The sequence below is a fragment of the Botryllus schlosseri genome, unplaced genomic scaffold, assembly GCF_051294905.1.
Source record: "Botryllus schlosseri isolate E-star unplaced genomic scaffold, Bs_hap1 Bs123a, whole genome shotgun sequence".
Taxonomy (NCBI): domain Eukaryota; kingdom Metazoa; phylum Chordata; class Ascidiacea; order Stolidobranchia; family Styelidae; genus Botryllus; species Botryllus schlosseri.
This window is the reverse complement of record NW_027648732.1, coordinates 10,543-34,708: the sequence shown is the minus strand read 5'-3', so window position 1 is coordinate 34,708 and position 24,166 is coordinate 10,543. Positions and strand designations below refer to the sequence as shown.

At 40.2% G+C, this 24,166-nt stretch overlaps 4 protein-coding genes across 7 annotated transcripts; all 4 read left to right on the top strand.

Annotated features, from left to right (window-relative positions):
- Positions 1-104: 104 nt before the first annotated feature.
- On the top strand, positions 105-4,484 carry LOC145432741 (uncharacterized). The gene is made up of 7 exons (XM_080309569.1): positions 105-457; positions 2,070-2,203; positions 2,422-2,631; positions 2,999-3,158; positions 3,273-3,431; positions 4,038-4,126; positions 4,190-4,484. The coding sequence occupies exons 1-7, from the start codon at positions 120-122 to the stop codon at positions 4,210-4,212; spliced, it is 1,113 nt and encodes a 370-aa protein (XP_080165695.1). The 5' UTR covers positions 105-119; the 3' UTR covers positions 4,213-4,484.
- A 1,575-nt stretch (positions 4,485-6,059) lies between these two features.
- LOC145432742 (cytochrome c oxidase subunit 7C, mitochondrial-like) lies at positions 6,060-7,995 on the top strand. The gene is made up of 2 exons (XM_080309570.1): positions 6,060-6,225; positions 7,823-7,995. Exons 1-2 carry the CDS (start codon positions 6,104-6,106, stop codon positions 7,920-7,922), a joined length of 222 nt encoding a protein of 73 aa, XP_080165696.1. The 5' UTR covers positions 6,060-6,103; the 3' UTR covers positions 7,923-7,995.
- A 6,092-nt stretch (positions 7,996-14,087) lies between these two features.
- On the top strand, positions 14,088-20,616 carry LOC145432738 (uncharacterized). Of its 4 annotated transcripts, none has more exons than XM_080309564.1 (15): positions 14,088-14,284; positions 14,340-14,454; positions 14,632-14,781; positions 14,903-15,085; positions 15,198-15,428; positions 15,546-15,662; positions 15,723-15,776; positions 15,894-16,010; positions 16,071-16,124; positions 16,559-16,624; positions 16,820-17,034; positions 17,250-17,412; positions 17,488-17,582; positions 17,946-17,999; positions 19,033-20,616. In XM_080309564.1, the coding sequence occupies exons 1-15, from the start codon at positions 14,096-14,098 to the stop codon at positions 19,036-19,038; spliced, it is 1,809 nt and encodes a 602-aa protein (XP_080165690.1). In that variant the 5' UTR covers positions 14,088-14,095; the 3' UTR covers positions 19,039-20,616. The 4 variants fall into 4 exon arrangements, with proteins under 4 accessions (XP_080165690.1, XP_080165691.1, XP_080165689.1 ...); XM_080309565.1 differs by lacking the exon at positions 19,033-20,616 and having other exon boundaries at positions 15,198-15,314; positions 15,375-15,428; positions 17,946-19,026; XM_080309563.1 differs by lacking the exon at positions 19,033-20,616 and having other exon boundaries at positions 17,946-19,026.
- A 259-nt stretch (positions 20,617-20,875) lies between these two features.
- On the top strand, positions 20,876-23,675 carry LOC145432740 (uncharacterized). The gene is made up of 4 exons (XM_080309567.1): positions 20,876-22,194; positions 22,258-22,393; positions 22,456-22,642; positions 22,890-23,675. Exons 1-4 carry the CDS (start codon positions 22,033-22,035, stop codon positions 22,978-22,980), a joined length of 576 nt encoding a protein of 191 aa, XP_080165693.1. The 5' UTR covers positions 20,876-22,032; the 3' UTR covers positions 22,981-23,675.
- The last annotated feature ends 491 nt before the right edge of the window (positions 23,676-24,166 follow it).

The window sequence follows — 24,166 nt, the reverse complement described above, 5'->3', positions numbered from 1 at the left end:
TCATTATCCTCAAATGCAGCACTGAAGCTCATATTCAGCGCCAACTAACCGTGATAATAATCCATCTCCGTGTTTAATTAATTTGACATCGCAGCGTTGTGAAGTTCTACTCTGTCTGCATGTTACACATTGGCAACCGTGTATGTCTCGTGTATCAGCAATATATTTCCATTTTAGATGACATCGTTGTCGATCCGAAGGAACTGATGCTGAAGAATGAAGTGTTAACCAACCAAACCAGAGAGCTCAATCGTACCATTGCCAGATTGGAGAGGGAAAAGCTTGAACTCCAAACCGACCTGACGCGCAACATGAACGAATTGTATAACCAGTACAACAATTACACTCAACTGTCCACCCTGCTGTTGCAATACGACGAAAGGCAGAAAATTGTGGTCCAGCTGTATCGGGACACCATGTACTCGCTGCACATATGTCAACAAGAACAACTTACAAGGTAGGTTGGCTTCTTTTGTGAATCGCATAGCGGGCATGCTGGCTAAAATTGTAGACATGGGTGTTCTGTTCTAATGCTAGGCCTGGCAATGTGGATTTATACCTCTGTTAAGTGTTATTACTCCCGTAACAGTTTCATAGTATACACTGTGTCAGCTTCCGGTCAAATTACCATAGGGGGAATAAGTCTCAATCGTTACGTTTTATAAGTCGGAACCTATGCGATATCAAATGCCCCGTATGAATGATGAGATATCGCTATAGAGATTCCCTTAAACTTTGGTCCTAATTGCCGAACTCGGTGCCAAGTACAAATGTCTTAATTACACGGCATTTTCGGGTGCAACTGTCAATTTTTTCACTCAGGTTGTTAACTCGTGACGCTGATCACTGGCATATGATGCCGACGATTCTGCAAATTATGACTGGTGGAATGGAAAAAAATCACGATTTTTTTTGCATCCTAATATGCAACTCTAGAAGATAATATGTATGTATGGCTGTGTACAGCTGTGCATACTGCATAACCAACCAGACATATTACGCATGTAGTGTAGATAGATACAGTATGGAAAATGAAGTGATTAGTTTTTGGATATCTTGACTTTAATGTGTTTAGTATCTTGTAAGAGTGTGTTCATTTTGTGAACTCTATACTGCCATTTTGCCGCATCATTTATAGCCCCGATGGCAGTTCATGCGTCTTCCGATTTGAGAATTGATAGGGAGCATAAACAATATATCGCTCCGAGCAATCGGGATATATTCGACGATTACAATGTCACATTGCATGAATAATGGCATATAATTGACAGGCTCTCTTCGATGTAGAGATGAGAAGTTGATAAACCCACTTCCCGCACTTAAGGTGTAACATGTTATCCTTAGAGCAAAACGTGCATATTTTGTAAACTAACCTAAATAGAATAGCGTAACTGCAGATACCAAATACGCGACTTCGACTCACCCAATGGCGGTACCTGTTCTTGAAATGTGATATAGCATATACGAATGCAGTATTGCAGAGACAGCCCCTCCGCGTTGAGTTAAGCAGCGGACTTTCACGCCTAGTCAATCATATTAACCGTAGTTACGACAATTTGTCACGATTTACAGTGCTAACCACGGGCTTAAAATGCCAGTTTGGTGACATACCGATAATGTCGTTGGCATAAGGTGCGCAAGAATGTCAAAGACGATTAGGCGACCGCAACTATCACGTTCAAACATTGTTGTGGGGTAATATTTTCTCAAAAGTGAAGCATGGCTTTCTTTTAACGTTCGAATACGATTATACCGTGGAAACCGCAGTTTAATACAGCACGTCACGATAATTGATGGTCGCTTAAATGGTAACATTGTATTATCGCCCACAAATTGAGTTTCATAGACGTACGCTGTGATTTATGCGTGTCGCGTAATAATTACACCCGCTTTGAACGCGTGTTCTTTATATTCCGACTGGTATTTCCACATCACCTCGATAATTCAATTGTCCGGGTACTTGACAAAATGTCAGTGGCACTGACCTGCCGTTTCGATAGCGACATATATACTTTCCTTACTAACGGGTGCTTTTAAAAACCTTGGTATTAGATTCCTTTTTTTTGCAGGAAAAGAGCCGAAAGGAATGCCATCATAGAATTGAAGGCCTACAAAAACGCGTCTTCCAAATGCGAGACGGAAAGAAAAACGGCTGAATCGTCTGAATGCAAATGCAACAAAGTGATTGATAAGAGAGGGACTGGTACGTACAAAAGGCATAGTACGCTTTGAATGCTGGAAATTGTTTATACGATATCATTTGTATGAGTAAATTTTCGCGTTTAGCAGTGAATCTATATACGATACGCGTTGGTAAGATTTATGGAATAATGTAGGGTCTTTTTATTATCGTAAAAGCATGTCAAATTGTCCACTATCACTGATACTATCAGGTGCCTTATAAGCTTCAATTTTGCGCAGATACCCAAGTCAGAAACACCGCCCACTACGGCCAGGCTCCATCCAGCTACAACGTATTGACCGCTTGCAATGATAAAGTCGACAAACTCCACGTTCAAGTCTCCTATTTGAAGCAAGCCAGAGCCAACTTGACGAGACAAAGACACGCGTTACACTTGAACCTCGCAAGCTTAAAGAAGGAAAATGCGAAGTTATCGACCACACTGGAAGGTATATATATATATATATATACTGTATGTCAACTCCCTGGTAGTGTCCCCCGTTTTAATGTTCACTTAATTGAAAAAGTATAACGATTAATTTTAGTATATGACCACGAAGCGTTCGGTACACAGCCATCTCTTGAGATTATCACGAAGAGATAGCGTGTAGTAAAATAAGGCCTATTCGGTATATAAACATCAATTTCAAGGAACCACCACCATCCAAACGGCATCTCAGTGTTCGGAAATTGAAATATCGCATGTGCTGCCTTACAGACACGACACATATTTGATGGGCTGTCACCAGATTCTATTAGTTCACTAGTGGTGAATCTATCACTACCACTGACCGATATATGCTATCCTGTTCTCAGAGAGTAAGGGGTGTGACAGCGAGAACCAATGGAAACAGTACCTGCCCACAAACAAGCTCTTCCTCGTCACCCAAGAATCGAAAACGTATGCCGAAGCCGAGAGGGAATGTGAGGTGCTCGGTGGGTCAGTAGCTCTGCTGAAGGACGAGGGTGAAGCTAGGTGAGATACAAATTCTTTCGTAAACGCACTACTTTGTTATAAGAGAATTAAGTTCAGCTTGAAATTTAATCACTGTCGATGAAAATGTTTCGTGACTTTGTATTCCGTTTTCAGATTTGTATTCAATCTTACACACTCTCGGAATCAAAGGAAAAGGTACTGGGTTGGTCTACGAAAATTCCGCAATAGCGTCCAATGGGCGGACGGCAGCCATTTTGATCAAAGCGACACACCAAGATTTCCAACTGGCCAGGGGGGAAAGCTACGAAACAGGTACTATTGAGATAAAACCCATGGTATATCTAGATTCGTAGTTGTATTCGTAGGTTCCTATAATATCCGAAGATGGTCAGTCAGTAACGAAGTATTTCTACATTTTTCAAGTACTCAAGTAGTTTTAGCCTATTTGTACTATACTTACTCAACTGGTTATGTTTCTATAGACAACTTCTACTCGATAGTTTTGTCGGCAAAGCTACTTACTTTTTAAACGTGGGATTTATAACGTAGCAAGTAGTTTTGGAATATGGTTGCATCACTTTTATGATTGTTTATGATAACTTGGCGATATTGTCCCAATATCATGGTAATTGAATATATATTCAAAGATCGTACTTATTGATAGCATCGTGAGTCACCTTGCGGTTATGCGAGCGGCCTTTCCGATTAACTGCTAAACGTGTGCGACCCATCGACTGTAGATTGTACTTTATCTTGAATAGTAGAACTAACTAGTTTGACCACCTCTGATAATATCATTCCAGCAGTTTTAATTCGGACAACTGATATAACAGCAACCGGATTATGTGTCTAAATGGTTGCTTTTAAACAATCTAATATAGAATGCAAAACTTGACCGAATTAAATCTTTCATTGCAGCATCGAGTATTGCGTGGAAACACTGCATCACGTAATGAAATGGTCGCTGACGTCGTGTTCTAAACATAGGAGAGTAATATGCATGAAAGGTACGGAACCAGCATTATACATTCCTTCAAAGCACGAATCAACCTTGATATCCTTGTTATCAGATGACGACTCGGTGATCAGATAAAAGATTGGCAGCGAGTGGCTTTCTCCTTGAAAGCCTGTTTCTGTCATGATGATCATCATACTGCATAAGACGCAGAAGAACGCCAAGGAATGCTACGAGCGCTCGACACAACTCAGCATTCGCTACCAAAATCACCAGTCGTTCTTTCAAATCATGTTTGATACTATTCTTTTATGGCATAAAGTTTATTATATTCTTGCTATTAAATTGTTTCTTTTACTTGGAGAAAAATATTGTAGGTCGCCTCTGAATAAGAGATATTCGGAAGAAAACCATGTGTATTCGTCAGTGTTGAGATAAGATATGAGGAGCGGTAATCAGATCATTAAGTAGTCCACATAGCGCCATCCAGCTCGAATCAGAGACCACAGAGCAGTATTCTGATGAAAGTGGGGACCACCCACATTGGCCCAATGACCGACATTCGCCGAGCGAGATAGTGTAATGGTTGTGCGTCCGGCTTCTCGATCGGTAGGTCGTGGGTTCGATTCCCGACCGGGTCAGACCAAAGACTCGGAAACTGGTAACCGCGGCTATCCTGATGGGCGCTCAGCAATCACGGATAGCATGGAGGAGAAAAAAACCGGGGGTGCAGGCTAGATGATGACCTTACTATATAAAGGCCGTATCGCATATCCGTCGTCAAAGCATCTCGATAGTGCAGGCGAAAAAGAATACCATATCTCTCTCGGCTCAACTCGAAAACCGCAATTCATACGGAAGTGGGGATTACTAAATTGGTGAACGTGATGAACCGCACATGGTTCTAGTTCGCTTTATTAGTATTTTATCAATTCAGAACACCGCAAGAATGCGATAAGACAACAATATAGGGAGGAGTCCTTCAATCAGCTCTTTGCGACATCTTCCTATCTGTTAATTACACACATTTCGAATTGTCGGAGGTTTATTTGGGTTTCTCCTCCCATATGTCAACATCCATACGGCGACTCCACAAAAGTCCAGAAAAAGACCTGACGAACGGTACAAATACGAGAGTAGATAATGAAAGCGAGAGCAAGAGGACGTCAAAGAAAAAGTGAAGATAATGAACAATGTCACTTTTACACTGTGTCATGAGTCAATATCACAGCTTGAGCAGATGAAAATGCGTCCGTATTGAGATTTTCAGATCGACTTGAGACACGTTGTAGATTGCTAAGTATTACAATGTTGTGGTCCTTTTCACACTTTGGCTTTGGTTACCCCGTAGATTAGGTATCTCCACTTCCTTATCTGGGCTCCTCTTCCCCCGCCGATGCCGTTCTTACGGCGATAAAAAAGCCCAGAAAAATACCCGACGAAAGAAAGCACTCACTCACTCACAAGGAATGGAAAGAACTAGTAGAAAGGGCCGCGGCTTCAAAAAAGATCAACATCGAAAAAAATTGTGACATCGGGCACTCTAGGCCGAAGTGGATGTTGGAGTAAACGATCGCTACTGATGCGTGTCGTTCCACATCCTCCTATCTGTTCATGACATCGCATTGTACATTGTGTGTGACTTGTCAAGATGAAAGATATAACCCAACGATATTATATTATTATTACCCAACCCTACCGATAAGTTTTTAGTCCTTGTATCACACATCACTGAACATAACCTTTGACACCTGAACAAGGTCGATTTGCTGCCTAGTGCTCACTTTATTGTAAGTCGAAATGTAGAGTAAGCGTTCAGTTTTAATAGACACAGTATCTGGCATTGTTTAGATAAGGGCCCAATTGGCACTATGTTATCTATACGGTACTCCTATTTCTGGTTTCAACTGTAACTCATTATATGTTATGGTACCGTACCGGTAGCGTCTAGTGGCAAAACTACGTGACACTCATTCCTGTATCATGCTTACTGAAAAAATTGTAATTTTCCAGTTTCTATACTATAAGAATGCTTGGCCGAACATCCACCGTACTCCTGCGACGAGGTTTCCTCACGTCAGCCCGTCAAGCTGGTGGACACGGTCCGCCAACGGCAAAGGATATTCTTCCATTCAATCCATTTCAGAACAGGTCAGAAATTACATCACAATCCGTTATTTTCTATTTGAAATCATTGAGTAGTCTCGATTTCAAGATGAAATACTCGTCTACGACCTGCTCCTACGCTACCGCAGTAGGCCTATTATTATACGGCATGTCACAAACATTGAACATTACCCAAGCCATATTGTCTATGTGAAGTATAGATTCAATTCAAATTCAATTTAATTATTGCTAGTAATTTCATCATTTCAACACACCATGAGACTGCGATATAATGAAAGATAGGAAGGTGTGTAAACGACTTGGAGTAGTCTTCGAAATCAAACACCCACCTGGCCTAGGCGATATATAAATGGAGGCATGCACACTGAATGAAAAGTGAAAGAAAATTATATGATAGGACCTGTGATAAAAAAGGTGGCATGTGCCAGAAGGCGAGATCGATGTGTCAGGTCGTGGTCCGGTAAAGTACAGCGCTTACTAGTATTGATTCAGTAGAAATTGTTTGTATTTTAACTTTAACTACAGACATGCTCGACGACTGACATAAGTCCTTTACAGAGTGCACTCTACTTCTCAAATGAACATCTTTCAGATGATATGCTATGACGATGTGATAAGCTTTTTAGTTTGCCCAAGCCCATTCCAGTCTCTGGCTCTAGAGTTAACCATAAGGTTGTCCGCAGTGCACTTCTTTGACTTCTTGACACGCTGCCTTCACACAACGTGGGCAAACTGGCTTGCTACATATGTTAATCTTGTCACTAGTCTTTACTTTATATTGTTTTGTGGTTAGGATGTGAGTGAATTGACTAGTTTGTGTCTGAAAATTGCCGCTAATTCCCTCCAAACGTTACATATAGTTGATCTGTGTCGACAGGTTTCACAGAGGACTTACAGAACTCCAATATACAATTGAATAGTACATTCATATTGAAATGAACCCAAATATTTTCGGCTGACACTCATCAGGGGTAATCGTCAGCAACTAGTAGAGAATTCAAAATAACATTGTATAGCAACAATCGTATCACAAAATATGACGTCACCAGCATGAAATATCGAATACGAGAGCGTTCAATTTCACACAATAAAATTAGAGATCTCGCGCCATTTTTGGTGCTGTCATGCTGTGAATTCAAATTTGTAACCTAGGGAAACCTCCATTGACCCAAAATTGCAGAAAAGGCAACAAGAACCAGAAAAAGGAGGTAGCAATTGTGTGCTTACAAATACGTCACATTGTGCTGGTCACCTCAGATTTCATATGTGTCGGTTTACCAAATTAAATAAATGAATTAGCCTTCTTTCCTGATATAAATGTTCACTGTTCACGGCTAACGTTTTTGCCGGTGGAATTCAGTTCTAAATGCATACATGCATGAAACAAAATTCCACACTTGGAAATTGGGCCAACGTTGAGCAGGTCTGGGTAGTTGCATGGGGTTTCTATGCGTCTCCTCTCTCAACCCGAAAGACTATATTTTTACCCTCTCATTATGCCTTGCGACTTCATGTAGGCTAGCCTTCAAACTCCCACTCCCCGCCCGACTCCGCAAAATTAAAATGCATTTCTAGATTCTAGCTGCTGGCTTACAAAATCTCATATGTTCTTTTCTTTCAGATGGGTCCTTCTGGTTAAGATGGGAATTTTTGCTGGATCCGGGTTTGGCCTTCCGTTCTATGCCGTCTATTTTCAGTTGAAGAAGAAGTACGGAAAATGATATGTGAAACAAGCTATGCTCTTCGGCATTTTATAAGACATTCGACAGAATACAACTTGTAGACATGATTTCATTGCTGCGTTTTTCACTATCAATATCCTTCGGTAAAGTTGTGGAGGAATAGGGGTCAATTCAGCAGTCGTGGCATCTATATGTAGAAGTGTGGCACCTATCTAATACGGGTATATCAATAAATGCAAAATGAGTGTACGACTTTATGTGTACAACAGTGTTTACTGTTTATATATACATATTGTTTGCAAATACTCAGTCCTGCTCTGTAATTAACTCGAAAATATGGTTTCAGATTGATGGCTGTGCCCAATCCTTCAAGTTATTAATAATCCTGGCAGATTTGTCTGTAGTTCAGTCATCAAAGACACAAACAAAATTATTATCTCTGTCCTAACTGCAGAAGAAGACGTATCGAAACCGCATCTAGTCTGTAAGAACATTGATAGCAGCTTATGTGCCATCACTGAGCAGCAGCAGTACATTGCTTCTTGTCCGCAGTAAATTTGTGTTTGACAGACAGATGGGTTATATTTTCCATCTGAGCAAGGCACACACAGACACAATGTACAATGCGATGTAAAGAACAGATAGGAGAGTATCGAACGACACGCAGTTGCGATCCTTTTTAGACTGACATCCACCTCGGCCTAGAGTGCCCGATGTAACAGTTCTTTTCGATGTTGATCATTTTGAAGCCGCGGCCCTTTCTAGTTCTTTCCCTACCATGTGAGTGCTTTCTTTCGTCGGGTCTTTTGTCCGTCTGACAGAATTTTCAGGACAGTTGGTTCATGAAATTCGCGGTCTACGGGTGTGATGCCTTCGATCTATCGATATATTAACACAAGTTCGCCGCGGATGCAGAACATGAGAAAATAGTGATCTTATAAGGGTGTGTGAGATGGAAGCTGTCAGACTCGCCATTTCAACCAGTGTTGGGATCAAGTCACTACCTTCGAGTCACGAGTCATTGCAAATTTTGACTCGAGTCAAGTCAAGTCAATCGATTTTTGAAGATGACTCGAGTCAAGTCAAGTCACTCGTTTTTTGGAGATGACTCGAGTCAAGTCACGATTCAAGTCTCAATTCAAGTCAAATTGAAATTTCGAAGTATGAGTGATCATTTAAAGTCATTACATTTTGCTAGATGCGTTAAAGACAGGTTAATTGGCCGTTTATCTTGAATAAAATAACGAATATAAAATTTAATATACATGCAAAAATGCGTTGTATCGCTCACGCATACGTAGAACTGCTAATAAAATTCGTCAATAACTGTATATGTTTAGCTACATCAGGGGTATCAAACATACGACCCTGCCAAAATTTTCATCCGGCCCGCGAAGCAATTCTGAGTAACCTTAAAAAACTCTTGTATTTTATACAGCACATTTCTCGAATTTGTAGTAACATAACTACTTCTCATAAATATTCCTTCAGGATAGCAAATGTCGAGTATGTTCATAGGCCACAATTATTACCACCCGACAGCGCAGTTGTGATTTCTATAGAAATCGTCAGGAGCAAATCGCTGAAATTGACACCCAATTCCGAGGATGCGAAAAAGTCCATATATTGAGATAAGAGTTGCTAATATTTTGGCATCATTTGACTGCTGCGGCCCCGCGAGTGAACTGAATGTTTGAATCCGGCCCGTGACGTCAGTTGAGTTTGACAACTCTGCGCTACGTGCTTCATTCTGTTACTATCAGCCAAAATAGAGGATCGAATACCAAGCCTCGAGAAGTTGAAAGAAATTGATATCGTACAATAAACTACTAACCATCTACACATCCGTGAAAATATATACGCATAAACTATATTCGTTCGATTTAAATCATACAAGAGGGTTGGTAAAGTTGGGTGCTGTGCAATGTCAGGACAGAGCCTTAATAGATTAATCTACTACCATTACGACAGCGCAGGCTGTGATCATTTCGTTTGCGGTCAGTTTATTTGTGATGTAACAATGGATGATCATTGAAATGTGCAATCAGTGAACGACTGGTTGCTCTCACAAGTGACACCGGCGTATCGTGAATAATAATCCGAACATGCACAAGATACAGTGATTTGATCGACACGGTTTACTTGATGACTTGAAATTGACTCGTAAATTTTGCTCCGAGTCACGAGTCAATCTGCATTTTTGAAGCGCCGAGTCAAGTCAAGTCATTTTTGCAAAGTGACTCGAGTCAAGTCAAGTCATACGAAAAAGTTGACTCGAGTCTGACTCGAGTCAAGTCATGACTCGAGTCATCCCAACACTGATTTCAACTCGATTATATTCGAGCTGAGCAGGGTCATAGCCAGCACCGTAACTGCCGCACCCCAAACCCCCCAATTGGGGGGGGGGGCGAGCTCGAAGGGGGCCCAAAATTATTTCGTTAATTAGCATAAATCATAGAGTATTTTTTTTAAATTTATGCAATTTTTTCAAAATTTTTTGCCATTTATCTTTATTATTGGGTAGTAGCGTAGCCCCCCAGAAGTTAGGTTTATCACCCTATGGGGGACCAAAACCAAAGTTTTTGGGGGGGGGCCTGACGAAGTGCTGTTACGGCCCTGGTCATAGCACACCCGAGTAATTCGGTTTCGAGTCAATCGTTGTGCTAACACTCATTATGTTATGACCTTACGTGGACTACGAAGTATCGAATGCTAGTTGAATCAAAAATCATTTTCCAATAAACTACAAGATAGCGATCGAGGCAATACCACAGCTACGGTATATCACTACGTTACATAAAGGTATTTCCATCAACATCATTTTATTTACATTACGAAATTCATTTTATCATATCAGGACGTAGGAAAAGGACGTAGTTTATTTTTGTCCTGGATTCTTTTTGAGGCATATACACCGACTCATGATACACATACACACGATCTGCGCATATGCATACCATGATGTGCATATGCCGCTGGACAAGGAAGTACAGATATCCCCGCAAATAGTAAACGTTTGACACGACTTTCAAACGTTTACAAAAGTTTCAAAAAGATCTTCAAAATAACGATGGGAATTTGGGTTATGTATTTTCATGATCAATTTAAGCTGAGAGCCATGGGGACTTGAATTAACACGAACTAAACTGCAGAGGGAGTGTTATCATGACGTATCATCGCGTATGTCATCTGGAGGTGGCAATGTGATTCGCTACGCACGACGCAAACATTCTCATCTTGACGATATACGCATCATCGTGTCATTTTATTGCAATTGTAGCATTCAGACCCAGTTCACTGATCACCGACAACGAAAATACTACATATATGCTCAGTTGCTCACTGCTCACATACCCGACACTTTTCATATCGCATTATACACAGGCGCGCGTCGTTAGAATCAAGCCGGCAACTTACCGATCTCACGATTTATTGTCGGCGAGTGACGTAGGGCATTTTTTTCCCCACGCGAACATCAGTTTCGGCGCGCACGTGTGATGCCGCCAGACAAAACCAGCGCGAGGTTCGATAATGGCGTTTTGTAATCGTAGTTGAGGGTTCGATGTTAGTTTGTTCGCGCGGATTAATCGCGGTTAATTGATGTTGAAGCAAGAACTTAGCTATAGTGGAGTACTGAAAACTGAACTTTGCATGCTAATTTATAATTATCTTCGTTTAAAAACATAGTTAAGGAATACGGTTACTTGATAGACCGTAGTTTACTGTCGTTCATATCATCAGCCGTATAGATACATGCGTGATTTCTCAAGTGCTCATAGTATTAATCCTTTCCTTAATAATTCATGGCATGTGCAACTATACTTCCTTATCCACAATGACATGTCTTGCCATCACCAATCTTTGTTCCTTGTGAACATGTCTAAAATATTGGTGTTTAGTAGAAAGCAGATTTTTATTGATCATGAGGACGTGACATGCGCACAGCGAACCCTGGACTCTGATAGGTTCATAATTTTCTACTCTATTGAAGCAGCTACAGTTCAGTATGCCTAAATGTCGAAAAAGAGACCGGTTAGCCTACAAAAGGAGATGGACTGCTGCGACTAGGTTAATCAAGCAGACTTTAGCTAACAAAAACAGTGACAACATTTCACAGTTTGCAGATAATGATGGACCAGTATCAAGTAAGTGTTTAATTTCATTCAGTTTTGGATTTGAGTTCCATGAATCACCTGGTCGCTGGTATTGGCATCATAATGTTTGTGATCATGTTGGCCGTGTGAAATTACTTGTGTCAATTTTCGAATCGAGCTGTTTTCTCCCAGCCAATAAATGGAAGCTTCTGCTCATTCTTACAATAGCTAGCCTACCAGTCCATGTAAACATTTCATCATTCTCATAACTGCTTGAATACGTGCATTACTTTATCAACAGGTGGCCGTAACAGTTCAATGCCGGATCAATTTCAAGATGTCACTCCATTGCATGCAGAAACGGCTGTTCCTATTGCCACTCTTTCTGATTCAACTCCCTATGAGAGCTCGGACACAGATGATCGCCCAACAATGACCTTACCTGACGTTTCATTGTCAGTTGATGAATCTGCGACCCCAGAAGAAGACCTGCGTAATTGGGCAATACAGTGTCATGTACCTCATGCAACTGTCACCGCAATGCTGAAAATTTGGAACAAACATGGATTTGATGATCTCCCTTTAACGGCAGCTACACTTCTGAGACGACCTAATCAAAGCAGTCTAATAAGCAGTATAGATACCAAATCATCTCTTGACTATGTATATCTTGGTCTGCGTTCCCAGATTATAATTGCACTGAATGATTATCCAGTTCGCAGTCTTGAAGAAATTGAAATCTCTCTTAATATTGATGGACTACCTCTGTTCAAAAGCAGTCCAAAATGTGTTTGGCCCATTCTCTGTGCCATTCATGTGGATCCTGCTGTTGTTGTTCCCATTGCTATATGCTATGGACTATCTAAACCCAGTAATCTTGATTTTCTAAAGGACTGTGTTGCAGAGATGAAGGATGTTATGGATAACGGCATTATTGTTAAGAACCGTAATCTCCGTGTGATTTTGCGATGCATTGTTTGTGATTGTCCAGCCCGGGCATTATGCACTAACGTGAAATTATGTTCTGGCTATTATGGCTGCGACAGATGTACGCAGAAGGGAGAGTGGTGCGGAAAAGTAATATACCGTGAAACTGTAAATATAACTCCGAGGACAGATGCCTCATTTCGTAATCATGAACAGCCTGAGCATCATCATGGCCAAACCCCATTCTCAGAATTAGCAATAGACATGGTGAGGACCTTTTCGATAGACTATATGCACGAAGCATGTCTCGGTGTCACGAAAAAAATTTTGAATGCCTGGATCAACGGAAGCAAAAAAACGAGACTCTCCTCTAGTAACATTGCAGAAATTAGTTCGAAGTTGGTAAAGCTTAAGAGCTGCATTCCGAGGTGTTTTGCTCGTAAGCCAAGGCCATTAAGTGAAGTTGCCTACTGGAAGGCAACCGAATACAGGCAATTTATGCTGTACACTGGTAAGGTGGTTCTGAGAGGAATACTCAGACCCGAATTGTACAATCACTTTCTTCAATTCAGCACTGCCCTTTGTATTTTGATATCACCAACCTTGGTAGGAAAGTATGCTGATTTTGCTAATGAACTATTGGTGTCGTTTGTTGAAAATTGTAGACCACTCTATGGTGACGAATTTCTTGTCTACAATGTTCATGCCCTTATTCATCTTGCAGATGATGCAAAATTGTTTGGGGGTTTGGACAATTGTAGCGCGTTCCCCTTCGAAAACTACTTGCATCAACTGAAAAAAATGGTACGATCTGGGAAGGAACCTCTAATTCAAATAATTAATAAGCTGGCAGAAGGACGAAAAACTCGAAAAACTTCTATTCCCAGAAAATTCTCTTGCTATGTCCCGGAAAATGCCTTTGTATCGATCAGTGGTGCATGCTGTGAAATTATATGCCCCGGCCCCTCTGGTGTAAGCATCTGCAAAGTGTACATGAATGCTATGTCTTATTTCAAGTCACCCATGGATTCCCGGTTACTAGGTGTTTACAAAGTTCACTCTCGACAATATGTAATTAAATCCGTACGGAATTGTGATATTGGGACTCAGGCTATCCGTATAAAGCAAAGTGATTTTCATTTACTGTTTCTATCAATATTGCATTTTTGAGATTTCTATCATGGATATGTGATGATTATGTCAAGTGTCATACCTATCTTAAAAGAAGTTTGTCCTAACGAAATTGTATACATTTCCAGGTTTCCTGAATATTCTCAAGTTCTACATAGCATGACAATGAAGAACTTTTATGTGGTTGAATTTGTGGTAGATAACTCTTGTGCAGTGGTTTCTAGCAGTTGGATAGTGCGGTGTGAAAAAGTAAGTTTGTCTTTTGCTAATTTCGATGATTATTACCTTCCATTTTTCTTTATAGATAATGTACTGTTATTGGCCAGGGACAGGTAAATCAGCTCAGTATGCTCAGAAGCATATGATCCCCAATCTGCACGAATGGAAGAAATATAAAGTTCGCAAATTATATCAGACTGGTAGGAGGTTAATAGCTTATAATTTAATGTATAAATCTGCAAATTTGAATTAATCTGAAAACACATTCCACTTGTTGGATTAATGCAAGTAGGCAACACCTAGTCGCGTACTCTAAGAAAGTGGAAGTAATTTGTTCCTAACCACCTCCATATATTCTCCAATGTTGCATTTTTTAGAGTCATACAAAGCTGCACTCATAGCAAACAAGCGGGCGGAGTCTACATCCACGTTCGAGAGTGATATTGAGGCGCCTACATCACAAAAGAGAAGAACTATAAAGAAAAAGCACGCTGAATTTGATTATGGGTTGGAAAATACATCCACAGGTTTGTGGTATTCTTATCAATAGTTGAGGTTCCCATTTTAACCACATTGAAATCTAACAATTACCGGTCGCAGACTGGATTACAATGAAATCTACATTTTGTGTTGCTATAAAACATTTAGATGCAGATAATGTGGACATTAACAAACAACCCTTGTCGCTTAAACGCAAGAAAGTCACTGATTCATCTGATGCTCCTCCACTGAAATGGCCTCAGCTAACTGATTGCATTAGTGAGCCAGAGACGATACAGAGAAAAAGAGATTCTACGGGAAATGCAAAACTTCTACATCACGATTCCGCAGGTATGCTTTATTCTATTCTGTTTTATTTTATACTTCTATGGCTCTACCTTAATCTGTAGTGAAAACAATGAATCGATAGTGTTAGTGTCATTCCAACTTCTATTTTCTGCAGATAGTGATGCTTCTGACAATGAAGCAGTTCTTGCTGATACGCCAATTCATTCTCAACCAGTGTCTGCCTCAACTTCGAAGCGAACTTCGCAGTTCCTATCCAAGAAAAAGCAGGGAGGTCTGTTTAATTATAACTTGAAAAATAATTCAATATGTGACCATTTCTTTCTTTCCTTAGTCACCTCAACACCAAGACGTCCCGAGACGCACCAAGTAGAGACGATTTTGGAAGGTTATTTTAACATTTTCTACTCCTGAGATGTTTACTTGCTTTGTAAAATTATTAAATATTTAAATTGCTTATCTATTTCCATAGTGTTAGTGTCATTCCAACTTCTATCTTCTGCAGATAGTGATACTTCTGACAATGAAGCAGTTCTTGCTGATACGTCAATTCATTCTCAACCAGTGTCTGCCTCAACTTCGAAGCGAACTTCGCAGTTCCTATCCAAGAAAAAGCAGGGAGGTCTGTTTAATTATAACTTGAAAAATAATTCAATATGTGACCATGTATCTCTTTCCTTAGTCACCTCAACACCAAGACGTCCCAAGAAGCACCAAGTAGAGACGATTTTGGAAGGTTATTTTAACATTTTCTACTCCTGAGATGTTTACTTGCTTTGTAAAATTATTAAATATTTAAATTGCTTATCTATTTCCATAGTGTTAGTGTCATTCCAACTTCTATTTTCTGCAGATAGTGATACTTCTGACAATGAAGCAGTTCTTGCTGATACGTCAATTCATTCTCAACCAGTGTCTGCCTCAACTTCAAAGCGAACTTCGCAGTTCCTATCCAAGAAAAAGCAGGGAGGTCTGTTTAATTATAACTTGAAAAATAATTCGATATGTGACCATGTATCTCTTTCCATAGTCACCTCAACACCAAGACGTCCCAAGAAGCACCAAGTAGAGACGATCTTGGAAGGTTATTTTAACATTTTCTACTCCTGAGATGTTTACTTGCTTTGTAAAATTATTAAATATTTAAATTGCTCATCTATTTCCATAGTGTTAGTGTCATTCCAACTTCTATTTTCTGCAGATAGTGATACTTCTGACAATGAAGCAGTTCTTGCTGATACGCGAATTCATTCTCAACCAGTGTCTGCCTCAACTTCGAAGCGAACTTCGCAGTTCCTATCCAAGAAAAAGCAGGGAGGTCTGTTTAATTATAACTTGAAAAATAATTCGATATGTGACCATTTATTTCTTTCCATAGTCACCTCAACACCAAGATGTCCCGAGAAGCACCAAGTAGAGACGATTTTGGAAGGTTTGTTCAACATTTTCTACTCCTGAGATGTTTACTTACCTTGTAAACTTATTACATATTTATTATCAATTGTTTATTTATTTTAGGTGGCTCTTCGTTTGAAATGTCTACCGACAGTGTACCCCACAGGCGAAACGGTTATTCGGATGGCAGTATGTTCTGAGATTCATATTTTTATAGGAAGTGACATTTGATTCCCTTTTAGATATTACGTTTCCTAGAACTACAATTTATTTTATAAGGGGTCGAGCTTTAAGACATTCATGGCAATGTCATTACACAATAATTGATGATTTTAATGTACACTTGTCAGATGTGCGGTATAGATGGTATTTAATTTTATTTAGAAATCATGACGAAAATCCTGATTTGTATGCGAACTATTTTGGAGAAGGTAAATGAAAATCAAGCTTATCTCGTTCGACAAGATGTTGGAAAGCGTATGCAAATGCAGTCAAGCACGCAGAATTTTGAGTATTTTATCAAGAAACCTGCAACTAATGTGGATGAATTAAGAGGCATTGATGAGGCACTTCAGCAGGAAGGAGCAAAAGAGGCCGCTGTAAGTAGCTGTTATGTTATAATTACCAAACCCATTAATTTTCAATATACAATGGTTAATATTTTTCCTAGCTGATCAAGTTGAAAAATGACTTTCTGTCTAGTTTTTCATTCACTGTAAAATACTGTTACAACTAGAATTAGTCAAGATATAATTTGACTGAGTCCTCTTGCCAGCTGTTTTTACAATTTTTTCTGGATTTCTTGGTTTTCCAGGTATCGTATTTGTCACTTGTTGGTGGACAAACTGTGAAAGCTACAATTCGAGGCGTGTTGGATAAAATTGCAACCAAGTTACTACTTGCTCAGTATTCGAAAGATGGACAAAAAGGAAAGTATCGCTTCAGAGACCATGAAATGATATATAGCCTTCTGATATGTGAGTATTGGAGTTACAGAGGCTCCTAGACAGTACAAGGTGTAATTAACTAGCTCCAACCGTATCTTCTTGTAGCTATTTGCAGAAAGACCCACGGCAAAGTAACAGAGAAAGATATGGAAAAGGACATCAGTGATGTCTTGAAGTCCTACCCTCATTATCTCAAGAAGGTACAGTTTGCTGTTGGTTAATCATTCTGATATCCCTCGGCTATTAAAAAATATCAGTTATAGGTGTTGGATGCATTAAATTACATTTAATGTTATGATCGCCCATTCATGTTGGTGTCATATCTTATTTAGTAATCACTGCCAATCATTATTTTCTCGTGCGCCTTGCTTCGTATTTATACCCTGTGTTCCGTGATCTACTCTCCTTTGTTTATATGCCCCCTGGATAGTGATTGCATGGTGCTTGCTTGTCTAAAGTAATTCTGCTGATCAGGATTAAATACATTGGATTCATAGTAGAATTTCGTCGTATAGTTTTACTGTCCTATCATGCCCTAGAATATAACAATGAACTTCTTGCAGCCATCATCAAGATCACAGAATGGACGCACTAGTGAAGAATTAGCCGTGGATGAGGTATGCATTTTTCAAACTTGATTTTAATGGGACTCGTGAAATCATCCAGATTGAAATAGTGGGAAATTTTACGGTGTTGATCCCCTAACATAGGGGCGGGCAACTTCTCCAATCGGCTGATGGCCGGATATAGAAAAATTGAGTACTTGACAGGCCGGATTGCTGAATCGATACATTATTCGCCCATTTATCCACATATACAAGGAATAAATCGTATTTATTGAATGTATTGTAACAACAGCAATGTCAGTTCAAAGGCATTACTCGCCGATAATGACGAGGATATAATGTGGATTTGAGAACATCATTGTCACACAGGCGCCGCCATGTCTGCTTCTCTCTGATCATAGTGTCCTATATGGTGTGGACACAAGCAAATCTCGCGACTCACTGAAATTAGTCTACGTCCCACTTTCCATTTGATCAATGGCAATCTGACGGTAGTTTTTGGCCGACTTGCCAAGCAATAAATTTGATAAGACGGGTATCAATCGAAAGCTACCGCGGTGCCGGTTGCGAAAATATGAATTTTATTCTGCTTGTGGTCCTGGAACCCCCGTAAAATCAGATTCGAATGTTGCATTGTAACGGAGTTTGGTATTGTGACGCAGCGATGCCGACTGAGCAGCTCGGGAGCAAGCGCGCACGAGAGTAAGAGCGTGAATGCTCAATCAAGGGCCAATAAGCTTGCGGTTTACTCTGCCCCTCACTTGATCCCTGAAGGCATGGTTGCGTCACAATACCAAACTCCGTTACAATGCAACATACGAAGCTGATTTTGGGGGGAATAGCGTAGTGTAGTGGGGAATCTCGGCAGACTGTCGCCGCGGGCCACATCATACAAGATGAAAACTGTCCGCGGGCCGTATGTTGCCCGCCCCTGCCGTAACACTATTTATTGCATATTCTTAGCATGGGATTCTGTTTCCTGTGCTTAGTTGTTTCAACACAGCTCTTGTACATTAAATTGATGTGATATAGTACTAGCTAGTCATCTATTTTTGACTTACCAACTATGACTTATTGATTTCAGGAATGATATTGGCATGCTTTGATGAGCTGCTGCTCAAGAAAGAGGTGGGACTAATAGTCTCAAAGAAGACGTCACACAGTTTTTGCATCCAAGTGCCACCTTAATATAAGGTGAACAGCAGACATCCAGACACCATCTGTATATGCACTGGTGTAATTGCCTGCATTTAACCAAGCATGACATTACTGCTACCTTTGCTCATTTATATTTGTACTTAGCAAACCTGTAAATAAGTGATATTGCTGACATCAGCTACGCAGTTTTTACATTCTGTATTTGTCAGTATCGTAGGGTTACCATATGTCCTCTTTTAAAGTGTCCTAGCAGAATGCCAAAATGTCATGTCCACTTTTTGAAAATTTTGAGTAAATGTATGTTAAAATTGAACTGCGATAAAGGAAATCAGTACTCAAGTACCGGTTAGGTGGGTCTTACGGAATATTCAGAGAAACTGTGTAATTTGGAAGTTTAGCCAAAAATATTACCTTTTTTTACAGTCAACAAACTACAAACTCGTAATATGTTCACCAATTTTACCGGATGTTACTGCTGTATTGTAAGACCTCTTTTCAGATTCCCAAAATATGGTAACCCTACAGTATCGTAAATTGGTTTATGGTAAAGTGTTTCAAGTTTTTACTTGTGATGGTGCTAACACCGGCTACGCAGTTTCTTCATTTTTTATGTATCAATATCTTGCCATTAGCTTGCTGCAAAGTGTTTCTTCAAGTATCCCAAATTAATGGAGGAATTTTTCCATTACTAATGTCCTGTCAATCCGCACACATCTAGGTAAAAGTCGTATGCGTTGTTGCAAAAGTAGAACTAACAATATCCAGGGCATTCTAAATTTACTTGTTAAATTTACTCCAACTAGGAGTTGAAAATGAAGGTATTGAAAGTACTTGAGTAGGTAGTTTGAAAACTTCGATTCGGACCAGTTGTCGCGTTCTTTTAGCAGTTGTAAAGTGGTTGCCACTTTCGAAATTGCTGCTTCGTGTTTGTGAAAAATATGATGGTACGTCCATTTTTCGAGAATATATAAATTCAGTTGCTAACATTGTTGTTATACTGATTCTATTTTGGCCAGTCAGTGTGAGGACGACAACCATGTCCCGAACCTCATTTAAACATTACAAAATCCGAATTGTAAAAGTAGGTAGTTTTTCCTAATAACTCGAAGTAGAAGTGGTATATAACATCACCGCTGGAGTAGGTAGTGCAAGTACGTAAACCTGAGTACTGAACAAATCAACTGAATACTTAGTTAAACACCTCTGGTTAATATGAAAGTGTGTCTTATATTTGGAATATTGCCGCCATAGTATTTTGTTATGTTGTTTTATACCTTGATATGGTAGTCCTGTGATTTTTATCTAGTTGCATGAGTGGGTGTCTTCTGTAATATTTCAACTATACCTCCGTGCTCAGTAGTACCTCAATTATACAAAACTGCAATTATTGGTGTTGGAATATTTTGCACAATGCCTGCTGCCTTTTACTCTTTGCACCATTATGAGTGTGTGTAAAACTGGGCCTAACGACTTATTGTCTCTTATTGGCAATAAACGCATTGTTCCTGAATTATTGTGACTCGGTATTATTACATTAGGAGCTGTAGTTTGAAAGGCAGCATTAGGAGCTGTAGTTTGAAAGGCAGCATTTAGCAAACGTGGTTCATAACCAAGGTGGTTACGGTTAGCCTTTCAGAAACGTTTACTGATCGCTACAAATTGTCCACAGAATGTCGCGATTGTAACGTCGGCGCCAAACGTTCAACGTGCAAGAGTTGACGCGTTTTTCACGCGTCTGTCACGTTATCTTGTTTGCGGGGTGTTTTCAGAAAACCGACATTCACAGGCCAATACCTTCGCTGGAATTCATTTAGTCCTCGGCGCAGAAAAATTAACCTCATAGGCACACTCGTGCATAGAGCGTTGATGATATGTTCGGGTAACAAACTGAGTTTAGAACTTGACCACATCCGAAAAATCTTACTTGATAACGGTTACCCTGAACACGTCATCAGCCGCGGCATGGAGAGGAAATTAACGCAATTCAACGCAGAAAAACGAACAGAGCCCACCGCACGAACAATAAAAGATGTTTATATCCATCTACCTTGGATTGGCCCCATTTCCACCCGCTTTGAAAAACAATTGATTTCTGCTGTCGGTAAATGTTACGATACAGTCAAAACCAATGTGATTTTTACAACAACACAACTGCTCCCTTCAACACGCAAAGACGTGCTTCCTGCACTTCAACAAAGTAATGTAGTGTACGAATATAGGTGCCACTGTGATTGTGGCTACGTGGGAAGAACGTCAAGACGTCTGCAGGACCGCATAAACCAACATGTCCCCAGATTTATCAGAACACGTGCGTCACGCGATGTGAAAAGCTCACCCTTAACTCATCCACTTAAGATTGATGCGGATCGATCAAAGGCAATTAATTCTGCCATCGGCAAACATCTGTTGGATAATCCGATTTGTGCGAATAATTATCGAGACGACCGATTTCGAATCGTAGGTCGAGGCCGTTCACAATTCCATTTGTGTGCCTTGGAATCAACTTTTATCAAAATACACCAACCAAAACTCTGTCAACAAAAGGAGTTCGTGTATCACCTAAAAATAGTACATTGAACGCTCTCTCATTCGAAATTTCATGCTGGTGACGTCATATTTTGTGATACGATTGTTGATATACAATGTTCTTTCCAATTCTCTACTAGTTGCTGACGATTACCCCTGACGAGTGTCAGCCGAAAATATTCGGGTTCATTTCAATATGAATATACTATTTAATTGTATATTGAAGTTCTCTACCTCCAAGAAGCTCTTCAAATATTATATAGTGGTAGGCCTACATTTAGAAGTTTGCTCTACTCTACAATCTCTACATAATCAACTATATAAGGCTAATAACAAATAATGATGCATTTAATAACAGGTGCTAAAACAAAAAAGGCCTTCATTGCAGCCCACAACCCTTATGCACGACTTTGAATTGGCAGCCATTCGGGCATTCTCTGATGAATTTCCGAATGTGAAAATTACGGGGTGCCTGTTTCATCTCAGCCAAAGTGTACAAAGAAAGGTGCAGGAGTTAGGATTGAAAACTCAATATCTATCTGATCGCGACTTCTCCATTCAGGCAAGCCTTTGTATAGCCAATGACGTTATCGCTAAGTGATAATAACTTGAGGTTTTGTTACAGGTAAAGTCCTTGACGGCCCTGGCTTTTGTGCCGGAGTCAGACGTAGAACGTTGCTTTGGTATATTGACTTCCTCTGGCAATGGCTGGCCAAGTATTGCCGACGAATTGGCTAATTATTTTCGAGATACATATATAGGTAGGCTGTAGCACAATTCTATCGATATAGGCATATTTCAATAATTATCTTTTCTGCGTTAGGTAGCACAAACCATCAACAAGGTAGTGTCAGGCGGGCACTATTCCCACCCAGCGTGTGGAACGTGCGGCGACGTACCATCGATGAGATGCACCGAACGAACAACTCCGTTGAAGGATGGCATCGTGGCTTCGGCATACTGGTTGGGGGGTGCCACGTGAACATTTGGAGTTTTTTAGAATGTATTAAGTAAGTTTTTTATTGCATGCTGCTGTAGATCAGCGGTCCTCAAACTTTTTTAGACACGCCCCCTTGATGATAGTGAAAAATTTCGCGCGCCCCTTATCGTCATATCCGAAAAAAATATTTGTAAAAGCAATCAGTTTTAATCACATGATTAGCATTCTCCCGGATCAGCTAACTTTATTATCTCCGCCCTAAGATTCAGGCATATTATATATGGCATACTAATTACAAACATGGCATATTTTTGAAGGAAGGATGTCATACAAAAGCAAGTGGACTTAATTCAAACTTTCTCTGGCCAAGGACCGCGCCTACAAGAAAGAAGAAATACGTTACACTGAGCGAAAATTTGAAGCGACTCTGTGAGGAAACATGGACGAATGACACCATGCCAGAAACTTTTCTGAAGAGAGTGGCACATTAACTTAACTGAGTAAATATATAATGGCGATCAAGACAGATTTAGCGTAACGCCGTGCCTATATTGAAACTGAAATCACGAGCTTTCTGAGCCCTGCTCGTACCTGAGGTTTCTGAGGACGGAGCAGAGCTCTGCAAGCTTTCGAATTTTAGGTTTCAATAGACCTAAGTACTGCTAAATCTATGGCAATCACTATTACATATTTACAATCTGAATCTCTCGTGTAAAGTCAATTAGAGTGTCTTTCACTTCGTTTGTTTCGTTGTATTTATATGTCAGTCATGCCATATAAATAATAAATTTCAGGTCTACTGAACGAATGATTGTTTTCCAAAGTGTAGACTAGATTTTTTGGGGGATAGTGTACATCCGAAATTCCTCAGTCTCCTATTTCTGCAAGCCCTAGAAGTAACGAGTAGGCAAGGAGAGGCGAGAAAATATAGCACGAATCCTATATCACCTTTGCATACGAGCAGTCAAAGCTGGGGATAGGACATGCAGTGTGATGAGTGTGGAATATAAGCTAATAATCTATCTCAGGGCTCGGCAACTGTTCGTATGCTGCAGCGCGCCAAACATTTTTAATTTTGTCATATTTATCGTTTCAACCCAGGAATCCCACCAACCGCCTATCTGCTGCTGACAATATATATATATATATCGACTTTTCAATTAGATAAAATAAAATGAAAAGGGCAAAAGAAAACAGGAAACAAAAAAACATCAAGATAATCAGTTTTAGGCTCGTATTAAGCGTCTCCAACGTAGGCGACCGTGAGCGTCTTCAAGCGACAGCCCGCGTTGCGCTAGGTCAGTCTCCATTGTCGAGCGCCATGTTTTCCGATTCCAGCCACCTCTGCGCCATGGCTCCGTCGGAATGTGATTGATGATGGCGGCGGCTGGTTGATCGTCTTGATGCCGCACTAGATGGCCGGAATCAAAAGCGCACAAGTACAACACACGCGCGTCCACATCGTCCAAATATCATATGATCGACCGAAAAGATCACCGCTCTATAAAATATGCCGGACCTGATGTGTGGAACAGTATCCCGCCGGCCATCCGACAGTCGACGAGCATGTCCACATTCAAGTCGAAATACAAGC

What these genes read in the sequence shown, in the direction of transcription:
- LOC145432742 (XM_080309570.1), top strand. Translation starts at nt 6,104, where the DNA reads ATGCTTGGCCGAACATCCACCGTACTCCTGCGACGAGGTTTCCTCACG. An exon ending in TTCAATCCATTTCAGAACAG is followed by an intron (nt 6,226 to 7,822) that starts GTCAGAAATTAC and finishes CTTTTCTTTCAG; the next exon opens with ATGGGTCCTTCTGGTTAAGA.
- LOC145432741 (XM_080309569.1), top strand. Translation starts at nt 120, where the DNA reads ATGTTACACATTGGCAACCGTGTATGTCTCGTGTATCAGCAATATATT. An exon ending in CAACAAGAACAACTTACAAG is followed by an intron (nt 458 to 2,069) that starts GTAGGTTGGCTT and finishes TTTTTTTTGCAG; the next exon opens with GAAAAGAGCCGAAAGGAATG. An exon ending in GTTATCGACCACACTGGAAG is followed by an intron (nt 2,632 to 2,998) that starts GTATATATATAT and finishes TCCTGTTCTCAG; the next exon opens with AGAGTAAGGGGTGTGACAGC.
- LOC145432738 (XM_080309563.1), top strand. Translation starts at nt 14,096, where the DNA reads ATGATTATGTCAAGTGTCATACCTATCTTAAAAGAAGTTTGTCCTAAC. An exon ending in TCGCAAATTATATCAGACTG is followed by an intron (nt 14,455 to 14,631) that starts GTAGGAGGTTAA and finishes TGCATTTTTTAG; the next exon opens with AGTCATACAAAGCTGCACTC. An exon ending in AGTAGAGACGATCTTGGAAG is followed by an intron (nt 16,125 to 16,558) that starts GTTATTTTAACA and finishes TATTTATTTTAG; the next exon opens with GTGGCTCTTCGTTTGAAATG.
- LOC145432740 (XM_080309567.1), top strand. Translation starts at nt 22,033, where the DNA reads ATGCACGACTTTGAATTGGCAGCCATTCGGGCATTCTCTGATGAATTT. An exon ending in ATCGCGACTTCTCCATTCAG is followed by an intron (nt 22,195 to 22,257) that starts GCAAGCCTTTGT and finishes GTTTTGTTACAG; the next exon opens with GTAAAGTCCTTGACGGCCCT. An exon ending in TTTTCGAGATACATATATAG is followed by an intron (nt 22,394 to 22,455) that starts GTAGGCTGTAGC and finishes TTTCTGCGTTAG; the next exon opens with GTAGCACAAACCATCAACAA.